This window comes from Anastrepha ludens, chromosome 6 (assembly GCF_028408465.1).
Source record: "Anastrepha ludens isolate Willacy chromosome 6, idAnaLude1.1, whole genome shotgun sequence".
Lineage (NCBI taxonomy): Eukaryota > Metazoa > Arthropoda > Insecta > Diptera > Tephritidae > Anastrepha > Anastrepha ludens.
In genome coordinates, this window is record NC_071502.1 from 109,588,019 (window position 1) to 109,601,160 (window position 13,142).

A 13,142-nucleotide genomic window follows, 5' to 3' on the forward strand; every position below is an offset into this window, starting at 1 on the left:
TGGACCCTAGAATGTGTTTGTACAATATGGATATCAAATTGAAGCTGTTGGTGAATGCTTTAATACAGAGTATTTTTCATGCCGCTCCGTGACTAGGGTCTCGAGATATAGGTCAAAACGTGGACCCGGGTAACCTTTGGTTGTGTATGTACAATATGGATATCAAATGAAAGCTGTTGATAAGTGCTTTAATACGGGGTAATTTTCATACCCATTGATGACTAGGGTCTGGAAATATATACCAAAACGTGGACCCGCCGTGTCTTTGAACCGAATTAAACCAAACTTACACACATTGTTAAGTAGGTATTGAAGATGATTTCCGTATAGTTTGAATACCTATTGGTAGATATGGTCTCGAGATATAGGTCAAAACGTGGACCCGGGTAACCTTCGGACGTGTATGTACAATATGGGTATCAAATGAAAGCTGTTGGTGAATGCTGTGGCTCGAGATATAGGTCAAAACGTGGACCCGGGTAACCTTTGGTTGTGTATGTACAATATGGGTATCAAATGGAAGCTGTTGATAAGTGCTTTAATACGGAGTAATTTTCATACCTATTGATGACTAGGGTCTCGAAATATATGCCAAAACGTGGACCCGCCGTGTCTTTGCACCGAATTAAACCAAACTTACACACATTGTTAAGTAAGTATTGAAAATGGGTTTCGTAAAGTTTGGTTGTAATTCGGAGCACTGGCAACGGGTACAGAGTTCTTTTGAACCAGCCATAATGTCGCTTACTTTTTTAACGCTTGGGGCAGAACTGAACTGTCAAATTGACAGTGTGAGTTACAATGTGTCAATATTTCTTTCTGATTTGGATGCCATAAGGAAAAAACGTAAGTGCAACATGTAAAAATTGTTTGTGAATTTTTTTGGAGTGGATTTTGGAACAGTGAATAATTTCTTACGAAATTTGAGAATTTAATGTGAAATCCGAATGAAATTATGTGTTCGTGGAAAAAAATTTTTTTTTCGTTTTTTTTTTTGAAAAATATAAATGTAATTATAATTGTTAAAAAAGCTCCAATGCTTAATAAAACATATAAATTGAAACGAAAAATGCATGGATGATCAGGAAAAAAGACGATTGTTTATTCATATGCGTTGATTTGAAATTTAAAAACAATCTTCTTGTTTCCTGATTTTCAATTTATATTTTATATTTACTCAAAAACAAATAGAAAAACAAAAAATATTGTTTATGCCAAAGCGCTTGAATAAAGAATAAAGAAATAAATAATATGAAAACCATATATTTTCTGTTCTAAACCATATCTATTCTATTTTAGTGTGCCCAGCGAAGCGGGCCGGGTTTGCTAGTCAGATAATAAAAAATAAATTTTAAACTAATTTTATTTTAAGAAAATTATTTTTATTTAATTTGCTTGGTTTTAATATTAGAAACAACTTTTTTTGAATTAAAGTTTTGAATAAAAAATTTTTTTAATTTAAGTTTCCGTAGTCTTAATATTGGAAATAAAAAATATGAACATTTTATTAATGAAGAAAAAGGAAAATGTAATTAAAATAAATTAAAAAAAGTTTACTTTTTCTTGGACTTAGTATTGGAAAGGAAATGTATGGACGTTTTAGTAATGTAAAAGAAAAGTGTATTTTTTTAAATAATTTTTTGTTTCAGTTTTTCCTGAACTTAATATTGGAACATTTCTAATTATTTTTTGTTGTTTTTTAATTAAGTTTTTTGGTCTAATATTGGAACTAAATATTTCTTCAAAATATATTTCTTTTTTTATTAAGTTTTTTTTAACTAAATTTTGTTTTAATTTTTCTTGGTCTTAATATTGGAAATGAAAAATGTGAACATTTTATTACAGAAGAAAAAATAAAATCTAATTAAAATAAATTAAAAAACAATAGTTTTTCTTGGACTTAGTATTAGAGAGAAAAGATATGGAAATTCTAGTGATGAAAAAATGCTTTGTTTTTAATAATTATTTATAAATATTTATTTTATTAAAATTTAATAATTTATTTTGCTTTAATATTGAAAAGAGAAGCTATGAGCATTTTTTAATTAAATTTTTTTAATTTAATTTTTGCTTACCTTAATTGTGGAAATAAAAGAAATGAACATTTTAGTAATGAAAATTTTTTTTTAAGAATTCTAATTAATTTTTTTTGTGGTGTAAATATTGCAGGTAAAAATTATGAAATAATAAAATATTTTTTTTGTTCGTTTTATTAGATTTTCTTGGACTTAATATTGGCGGTAAAATATTTTGTCAGCTATCTGGACTTAAATTTAATTTAGAAAGTAATTCAAAGCATTATTATTAATTTCTTTTCCCCAAGCATGACAAAAACCAAATTTGCTTAAAATCACATCGCTGAAGAATTAGCTAAGAGAAAAATGTCAGCAAAAGCTCATGCCCTCCTGAATGCCACAAGTGTTGCAATGAGCGCGAGAAAATAGTGAGAATGCCAACTCATGGATGTTGGCAAACCAAAACACTCTTGACACGAGCAACAGCGCCAGATGTGGCGGCAAGTGGCAAAAGTATACAGCGCAATGCCAATAATGTTTACTTCATTTTTGTTTTGTTTTAATTTATGTACTTATTTTTTCTTTTGTTTTTTGCAACAGAATTCGTAAAGCAGCAAATATCCAAAAGCAGCCAACTGTGGCAAGAGTAGAGGAGCCACATAATCATTTTTCACACTAGTTGCTTAGTTGAGAAATTCACCACATGCACTAACACAAACACGTGAATTGGATAACGTAGCTCACCACTGCTGGACTACTCGAGTGGACCGAGCAAAATCGCTCGCATAGCTGCCAGCAGCTGGTGCTTGGCATTTTTCACAAAGTATCGGGTTGTTGAGCGTTGCGGACGTGTGTTGACCTGAACGCGGGCGTCAATCGGATATTAAAGTGAAAGAAAAATAAATTTAATAAAACTTAAAAACAGCTAAGTAGCAATTTGAGGAATTGGACAAATTGAAAAAAAAAAAATTAATAAAAAATAAGTAAAAGGAAATAAATAAATAATTAAAAGAAAATAAATAAATAAAATTATCTAAAAAATAGGTGTTTAGCTAAGAACACAAAAAACAAAAACAATAACAAATATACATTCAACAAAGCGATTAGCGGCTTGGCGCTTGTGTAAGTGAAAACTTTATTAGCAGATTTACTGAATTGAATTCATTCACGCTGTTCGCTTATTCTTTGCTCGCAGCCACTGGCTGGCTGTGTGTCGTTGACAGGCCGACTGTGAAGCGCGCCACACAATGCATTACATTTTTTTTTATTTTTTTGTTAAATATTTTTGCCAAAGACCAGTTCGTGTGTAGGGGTGTGGGAATTTGTGCGGGAAAATATAAAATTTATTTTGCATATGGCCAGTGTGACACTGATTTGTATACCGCCGGCACTGCATGTGAACTTTGTGCAATTTTTAGTGATTTGATGGAAGACAAAATTGTATTTTGTATCAGATTTGTTGTAGAAGGAAAGGATTATTTTGAATTTTGGTTAACAAATTTAAGAAAACATTTACAATCAGAAGGTAGAAAGATTATCGATCTGTTAAAATTTTCCAATAAGTAAAGTGTTCCAGCAGCCAGAAAAGGCTTAGTGGACTATAACAGAAAAAAACTAGATTTAAATAAAAAAGGTGGAACCAGAATAAAATAAATATACCTTGAACGCTGCTGAATCCAGATCTGCTTACGCATGACTGTTACTCGATCAAAACTAATAGAATTTGAGTCTTTTCTGGTGGTGTTACAAAGCATGATGAAAGTAAATCTGAAAAAAGAGCCTAGAAAGAAGAAGGCTAAGTCTCTTAAACTGGTATTAAACCGTGGTGCTGTGCCAGGAAAGTTCTTACTGGGAATGTAGAATCTTAAGAGATTTAAAATTTATAAATCTCCCTGAGAACAAATAAAGAACGCTTTTGGGCATTCTCACAAGTCACTACAGACTGTGAAGGCAGGTACACAGGCTTGGAGCATTGTCTAATTCTGCGTCGCGTCCATAGAGATATTATCAGCCATGGTGCTGAACTGTGATGAGGCGAGAAGAAGAGTCGAAAATCTCCTAAATCTTGGTCTGATAGGAACAAAAAAACATATAGTCAGCACATAGCCCACTACCAACTTAGGTTCTTTTAAATAATTGGGTCTCGTTAAGAAATTGTGAGTAGTAAAGGACATAACTCGAAGGATATACCACAATTTCAGATATGTATGTCAGTGATTGTATGAATCTGTGGCTTAAATTCAATAAATAAGTTTGAGCATACAGATAGCTTTGTTTCATTTTTATGCCAGCTCCCTCCAGTAAACAATCCTAATATTAATTTCTTCTATAAATCGAAATCAGAATTTACGACAGTGAATAAAAATTTAGATTATTTAAAAAAATTCAATAAAAAAAGTTCATTCTAATTTAAGTCGACTATCTACTACGGTATGTAAGATATGTAAATAATCAGGTCCGACGAGAGGGGGTGGATCGGGGACTTTTCACCCCGGGTCCGAAGTTCTCAGAGGGGCCCGGGCTCGAGATTATACGTACTTATATAAATTAAACATAATTGAAAAGGACCCACATTTGCAATTTTCCCCCGGGGCCCGGATATGCTCTCTACGGCCCTGTAAATACTCGTAATACTCAGCTATATATTACTGGGTTGGATACCAAATAAAACAAATTCCGGAAGCGACCATCACCCAACAAAAACGAGCAAACATTAGAGTTCCGTCCTACCAAGATAAGGCTTCTCATAAAAATTTGTCAGCCATTCGGAGGCGGCTTAAAACTCCATTTGCAAAACAACATAAAGATACACTCCACAAATAGGAAGGGGAGCTCAGCCAAACACCTTACAAAGAAGGTACACGCCAATTATACATAAAAAGGCCACACACGCACTAAGATAAAAATTGGAAATCAACTAAAATTAATTAAAATTAACTAAAATATTACGAGTTAATTCTGAAATAGCTGAAGTGCCTTGTCTTGCCTTTAAATTCCATTAGCTCAATTTTATTTCACACATCTCTTTTAGTGTTTGCAGCTTAAGAACCTTTTTTACGTACCTGTCCAACGAAACTCTTACTTAACCGGTTTTCACTTTGCGCTTATGCACTCACCCCATTAGAAATTGGCACAATAAAACAACAAAAATAAATAAAATAAAACAAAATAACTGTAAACAAAGGCAAAACTCTTGGAAAAAGTCACAACTTGCCACTTTAAAGTCACATAAAAAGGCGCGTGCAGTAGCAACCGTGACCGTCGCCACAAAAACCAACAGAGCAACACCTACGCAATTTTACGTTGTACCGCCACTCGCATTTCGAAGCGCCCACACTGTGGTAAACAATAGCCGTTAGAGTGTTAGCACCCTTGTGGCATTACTGATATTATCATATTGATTATTTTATTTTTGTTGTGTGCTTTTCGCTTAAGATTTGTTATTGTTGTACATTTACTATTACTCCCAGTAGCGCGTGCATCCACGCTTGTCGCTCAACCGTCATTCAGAAGTGTATTTACTCGCATATCTACTTGTGTGTATTTAGTTAGGGGAGCGTTGGCGTGCGGTGCGTATACGTAACTTGTTGATACTCGAAAATGAGAGAAGGGACTCTAAGCCAGTAGCGTACGATTTGTGGTTTTCAAAGCGCGATAAGCGTATGTGAATATATATATATATATAAATGTGTGGAAGTAAAGAAAAATAAAGTATAACAAAAATAAAAATATTTATATTAAGGAATTTTAATTAATTTGGTAAAACAATTATTTTCGTCTTCAGAGCAGAAATATTCGGTATTGTTCATGATTTAGACAATTGTGTATATGCCAGGTATGTAATTGTGGTTACTGAATTAGGTTTGCTTAGGCGGACCGCTGTTAAAACTAATTCACTACGTCACTACATAGACTACTTGTGGTCTCAATGCTATTCTTATTTGCCTTTAAATCGGAAGCGCTCCAAGTGAGTCTCTATGAAAACTAAGTGGCAGAGCAGTAATCCAAAGTGCATTTTTCGCAGAGATAGCCATTTGAAAAGCAAGCAGAAAATGAACTCTGCGTCTCTTTATACAGTCGGTTGTATAATTATAAACGAAGAATTATCATACTTACCTTTTTTACTTGGAGTTAGAGAAAATATTTTTACATGCATTTTTGGGCCAAAAGTGTTAAGAGAAAAAAGTTTTTAGATTATTCAAAATATCTGTTATTTACTCACGCGCGTTATGTCTGGTATTTCAATTCTTTTTAAGAACTTTAAAAATCCGATTCGGCGTTGAATCAAGTAACTTTTGGACTAGTAGCGTGCTACGCGAGTCCAAGGAATGAAGAATGGCATCTTTCAACTATTTCTTTGTGGAGTACTGCTTATTTTTTCCATAAGCCCCTCTCACGTTCCCCATGATATTGATATCTCGAAAAATTGGTGGCCACTCTAGAAAGGGAATAACATTGTTCAACACACCAACTCAAGGTGGCATGAGATGAATGACAGGCCGCATTATTTTGCTGGAAAACAAGATCTTCGACAGAATACACATTGAGGAATGGTAGTAATTTATTCGAAAATAAGCTCATATTCTCTTCGGGTCTAATGCGTGTTGATGGAAAGGGAACACTGACTTTTCCAAGTATACTCCCAGCCCCTCACACTATCAGGTAACCACCGCAAAAAAATTATTGTTTTTTAAATGATCTTGGCTCTAAACGCAAAGCTCGCCAATGCTTACTAAATCCATCTGGCCCATCTAAGTTAAATTTATTTTCATTAATTGGCAAAATTTGAAAAACCTATATGTTTTTGAAAAGCTATTTTATTTATTTTGACCTAGCATATTCCAAAATGATCTACATATGTAAGACTTTAATTGGCAAAATTTGAAAAACCTATATGTTCTTATTTATTGCAAAATGATCTACATATGTAAGACTTTAAGTATTTTTCAATGCATCTACAAAATGGAAGTTAAAAAAATTGTGTGCAACATTTAATTTTTGCTGCTGAGAGGCGAAGGTCAGGAATTTATAATTTATTATATTTGCCTTTCTGAAAAGTGTCGACTTTTATCGAAGTACTAATTTTTTTTTTTTTTTTTTGTTGAAAACTAAAAACAAATCGAGAGATAAAATTAAAAAAATCCCATAACTTTTTCGAAAAATTATACATTTTTTCTAACAAAATTTGTCAACTTTTTTCGAAGTACTCACCTTGTTTTTTTTGAAAATTAAAAAAAAACAGTTCAAAAGGTAAAATTCAAAACATTCAAAACTTCATCGAAAATTTACATCTTTTTTCTAATAAATTTTTTTTTTCGACTTTTCTCGAATTACAGAAATTTTTTGGTTTTTTGTTGAAATTTAAAAGGAAAAATCAAAAGATCCTTAACATTTTTCGAAAAAACTTCACATTTTTTCGAACAAAATTTATGGCAACTTTTCTTGAAGTACTGACATTTTTTTTTATTTGTTGGAAATTGAATAAACAAAATCAAAAGATAAAAATCAGAATATCCATAACTTTTTCGAAAACTTATACATTTCTTCTAATAAATGTTTGTCAACATTTTCGAAGTACTCAAATTTTTTTTGTTGAAAATTTAAAAAAAATTCAAATATCCATAACTTTTTCGAAAAATTACAAATTTTTTCCAACAAATTTTTTGGAAAACGTTTAAATTTCTTATAAAAAATTCGAAGCTGATTAAGTTCAAAAACCTAGTTTTTTAGTAACTCCCATACTTCATATCGTTCACCCTGTATATTATAATGAACGAAGGTTTTCCGTCTCGTTTTGTAATCAACGGAAGAACCGCTTCTTCCTATTAGTCGGCCCATTTCTCGAGATGACTTTTTTTAGAAAGCAAAGGCTAAAATGTTACCTTTTTCCAATTCTATAAGTTGTCTGCCACGCGGCATTTTAATAAAAAATAAATACTAATATAAAATGGCAATACACCTCAAATGTCTAGATTTTGCTTTTATAATTGCGTAACACTTACATTTGTTTACTCTCTTCTTGCCTCCATTTAGCAGAGAAGCTATTTAGATTCACACAGTAAGGTATTAATATATCAATCCCTGCTATGGGTAGAGGCACTCAATCACACACAACGGCAGAAATTTAGATAAATGTTCTTTCCAATGCCTCCAGATAAAATGCAAAGATTATTTGAGCTTATACAAGTAATACTAAAATTTTGAGACTCCGAAACCTTAAACGGTGGTTAAGCCTCTTTACACAAGGTACCGACAGGAACAACAGTACGAATATAAGCGTTTCGTCAAGCAGACATTGAGGCAACAGTTTGAAGAAAAGCCTTAATTTTTTTCTATTAACAGCTCTCAGCTATAAGATTTGAGTGCACTTAAGAATCACCAGTGGTATCAGTTTTGTGATAGAATTAGTATCAACGGTTGATTGATTACCAAAAAAGATTCACATATCACTGCTTGCATTTTGCCTTCTTCTGCTGCCTCCTTCCTCTCGTTTTCTGAAATGAGGTGCGCCAATACACGGAATCGCTAGAAAGCCGTTTCCAGCCACCTGTTTTCTGACAAAGATCTCTTGCCAGCAATTAAGCTACTTTCCATTTCGCCATTCTGATTAAAGTAGAGAGATGTGGTTTCTAACCACTTCTGCAGCATGCATTTATTGCTCACACTAGCTGGAAGTGGCCGCCGCTTAGGCCAATAGGATATTTTAGCAGAAGCAGGCATTGCCGCACAAAGCGTAAGCTCAATGCTTACTCAAGTCTGTTGACGAGCTAGAGTACTGGTTTATCATGTAAACCTTACCTTTCAAAATAAAAAAATAAAAAAATGCATGTGCCTTGATATTTAAATTCTTCAAATATATCACTCACATATATATATAAGTAATTATTTATGGGGTGGAAAAAGGCGGAAAATATGTTTAGCAAATTTCTAAAAAATTAAGAAGATTGAAGATCAAAACCATCCATGTTTCATTTCTCGCTTTTTTTTCTTATGAGACTTACATTCTGTCAAAAAAGTACCCTGGGGATTTTTCAATAAACGCAAAATAATTGTTTAATCATCAAAATTTATCTTGTCGCCTTCAAAATGGGCTCCATTCGAAGCAATACACATAGCCCAATGATTAGTGAAGTCATCAAAGCACCTTTCAAATGCTTTTGGAGAGATCTTCTTCAGCTCATTCAGCGAGTTCTCCGTAATGGCTTCTAATGACTCAAAGTGGCCTTCGCAGAGCTGCAATTTAAGTTTTGCGAAAAGAAAAATGTCACAGAGGGCTAAATCTGGTGAATACGGTTGTTGTTCGATGACATTTGTCGAGTTTTTGGTCAAAAAAGTGTTCACAATATGAGCCTTGTCAGACGTTGCGCTATCTTGATGCAAAATCCATGAGTTTTCTTTCCACAAATTAGGCCGTTTCCTACGCACACTCTCTCTCACACGCCGCATAACTTCCAAACAATATTCTTTACCGTAGAACCATTTAGAATGAATTCCGAGTACACAACTCCACGATAATCAAATAAAACGAGTAGCAGACTTTCATTTTTCACCGATTTTTACGTGGTGTTTTAGGTTTCGGTGGATAGCGCAATTCAGCCGCCTGTTGTCTAGTTTGCATGTCAAACTCATGTACGCACGTCTCGTCACTTATTATGATGCGTTTGATAACCGTTGGGTCCGAATTCACTTGCTCAAGCATGTCTTCGGCCATCCTCTTCCGATGAATTTTTTGAAAGTATGCCCATCATGCCCAATTGATGTTGTAAAATATTACGAATTGATTCGTGAGACACGCTAAGGTCACGAGATGCCTCCCTCAAACTTTAATGATAGTTTTCCAGCATAATTTCCTTTGTCGACGTTTTCATCCGTTGAAGACGTTGATGGGCGACCAAATCAGGTCAAATCTTCCACGACTTCTAGACCCTTTGCAAAAGCCTTATACCACTCATATACCCTTGTATTTGATAAAGCGCACTCGCCGCAGGTTTTCTGCAACATTTTCAATGATTCGGCGAACGAAATGCCGTTCAAAACACAGGCAAATTCTTTGTTCGATATTTTTATCCATAGTGAAAATCGCAGAGCACACCTGCGGCTTACTGATATAATTAAATGAAAAAAAACGAGTTAATTGACAGATCATGCTCAAACTCTGTCGCACTATAGAGGGCAGTTCTATCAACATACCAGCAAAAAAATTTGATCCTTTGACAACGACGATATGTGTTTTCAACAAAGTGGTGCCTATGCCTAAACAGCCCACGAGTAAATAATTTTTTGCAAACGAAATTCGCGGAAAGAAAAATTTCACGATATTATAATTTATTAGCCACCAAGATCGCTTGATTTAATGCCGTACCAGCTGCCAGAATACGTTTTTTAGGAGAAAAAAATTCTTGAAGTATAATCAAGAATCATTTTTTTTTTAATTTGACGTTGGCATATTTTCTTCGCTGCGAAGTAAAAAAGTAAGCATCTTTTATACTGTCGAAAATCTTCTTCTTTCTTTTGATGTGAAAGTAGGAGGGAAAGGTTGGCAGAATAATTTTTTGACTGAAAACTCCCCTTATAACTTAAGTCTAGACTTCCGTGTCATTTCTATGCTTTCGAAGCGGCGCTAGCTACTATCAAGAAGGTAGTCATTGAGTCATTGAACTATTCAGTCCTTAAAAGGGTAAAAATATATTCAGTCAGAAGGTAGCCAAAGTCATTGCCGTTGCATTTGAATATTTCGCTACCTCACAAAGTTCCATTATTACCCAGTTGGCTAAGCAGACATCTCATGGGGTGATTTCTGTGCGCAAAGAGATGGTATGGGTGCCCTTATGTAATAGTTTGTAACTTTGAAAAACTTCAGAACTTCATAAAAAATATGAAAAAAATAAGTAAGTAGATATAAAAATTATGAAAAAAATGGAACAGTAAAGTTTTCTTAATACCTACTATTATTATTTTTTTTTTTGCTTGTTTGTTTATGGCCTAGATTTTCTAGTTGCTCATCAAATGTCAAATCCTTTTATTTAAAAAAGAAATATTGTTTTATTTCATTAAATACAAAAAAAACAAACACGTTCATAAGTCACTCGATTTTGTTATTTAATTGACTTATTTTGAAATCATTTACTTTCAGGTAAATTTATTTGATTTCAGCCAGCTGTTGAGTACTAAAAACGGAGAGGGCAATTAAACGCCGATAAAAGCAAATACAACCTACAAAACAGAAGGCCAAGTAAAAGCAAAATAACAATAAAAGAAAAACAAAACCAAAAGCAAACAAAAAATACTATAAAATAAGAACAAAAAAACAAAAAAAACATGCGTTAAAAATTCCAAAATTACAGCTGTGCGATATCCGCATATATTGAGGAAATACCATCACTCCAACACATACACCAAAACACACACACGTACATGGCAGCTTAAACAGCTGTAGGCAGTCAACAATAACTCCTACGCAACGCAGAAACTACAAAGAAAAAATTGTGTGAAATTTCACAGAAAAATTTCGTTGAAATCACAAAAAAAAATTTATAAAAATAAAAAAAGAATATTGCGAATATTCACAATCAAATGAATTAAACAATAATAATAAAATATGCCAAAGTGATTTGTATACAATACTGTAACCAAGCGTTGAAGAGTGCGAATAAAATGGCTAAGTAAACAAAGGTAAGGAAAATTGCGAAAAAAGTTGTGAAAAAAAACAATAAAAATAAACATTGTGAGGGAAATAAAAGGAAATACATAAAAAAATCGATGGGCAATAAAATCGATTGAATAAATATAGCTGTCTGTGTGTGACTGACGATATTTAGTGGAGGAAAGATTGCGAATAGCTGAAGGTGTGTCATAAAACTTAGTTTAAATAAAACAATTAGGAATAGCGAGCGAGAGTGTTGAAGATGTGTTGAAAGTGGCAATCTCCGTAATTAATATAATAACTAAAAATAAATCAAAATGAAATGTTAACTGAAAAATAAATTAAAAAAAAAAAAACTGCTGTAAATAGTTGTGAAGCAAGTTTTCAGCGTGAAGAAGTTAAAATACAGCACATTATAAAAGTCATAAGAAATCTTATAAAACCTATGAAGTGAACAAAAGTGTTTTTTAATCTAAAAATCTGGGTGTTGCAAAAATAAAGCTTAGAATTTAAGAAAATATACAAAAATGTTTGAAAAAAAAGAATTTTAAAAGCCAAAAAATTCATGCGTTGAATACAAAATATTACAAAAAAAACGCCAAAAAACAAAATAAGAAGAAACGCCATAAAATTCAACTCACCATTTTGAGAAAAAAAATCAGATTATCGCAGCAACAAATTTAATGGATTAATAACTGATATTACGCGTACTCACAAATTCAATAAAAAAACCATACTCTTGTATAGCAACTTTTTAAGTTTTAAGAGCAAAGCAAACTCTTGAAACTTAAACTCAAAACTGCATAGTAACAACCACCTTTAACACCACCTAAACACCAATTTGCCATCATGTCCGAGACGCAAGACAACAATGGCGATCAGCAGTTGCTGCAGGAGGAAGCTGGCGGTAGTGAGAATAAAATGAAGTCTCGCCTGCGTAAGGGCGCACTAAAAAAGAAAAATGTATTCGCGGTTAAGGATCATTGCTTTATACCGCGTTTCTTCAAGCAGCCTACATTTTGCTCGCATTGCAAGGACTTCATATGGTGAGTTGTTAAAAATAAATAAAAAATAAATAATTGGCGCGTACACTTCTGTTAGGTGTTTGGCCGAGCTTCCCCTCCTATAACGCACACCACAAATAGGAGGAGGAGCTCAGCCAAACACCATGGTGAGTTGTTAGTATGTAGAAATTGTTCAAATATAATGTAATAAGGAATAAGTTATTGCTTAGAAGAAACTCGAATTCAAAAAAAAATAACTATTGCTTACTTAGCACAAAAAAATATAAATTAATAAGTAAAATAAAACCAAGTAACAATTCGGGAAATATTCGAAGACTCATTTGTGTTGAAAACTAGTTTTATGTTCATCATACGCCATGTACTACCTAGCACTTATCGACAGATAGCATACAATAACTGAACGCTTCCTAAAATTAGTATAGCGGGAACGTAAGTTCAGCCAAAAGCTAATATATAATT

The 13,142-nt window shown here is 33.1% G+C and overlaps 1 protein-coding gene across 1 annotated transcript in view; it reads left to right on the plus strand.

Annotated features, from left to right (window-relative positions):
• Positions 1 to 2,624: 2,624 nt before the first annotated feature.
• LOC128866787 (protein kinase C, brain isozyme-like) overlaps positions 2,625 to 13,142 on the plus strand; it is a 97,360-nt gene continuing 86,842 nt past the window's right edge. The window contains exons 1-2 of the mRNA XM_054107769.1: positions 2,625 to 3,137; positions 11,149 to 12,704. Coding sequence (XP_053963744.1) covers positions 12,508 to 12,704 — 197 coding nt within the window. The 5' untranslated portion in view covers positions 2,625 to 3,137; positions 11,149 to 12,507. The remainder of the gene's footprint in view (positions 3,138 to 11,148; positions 12,705 to 13,142) is intronic.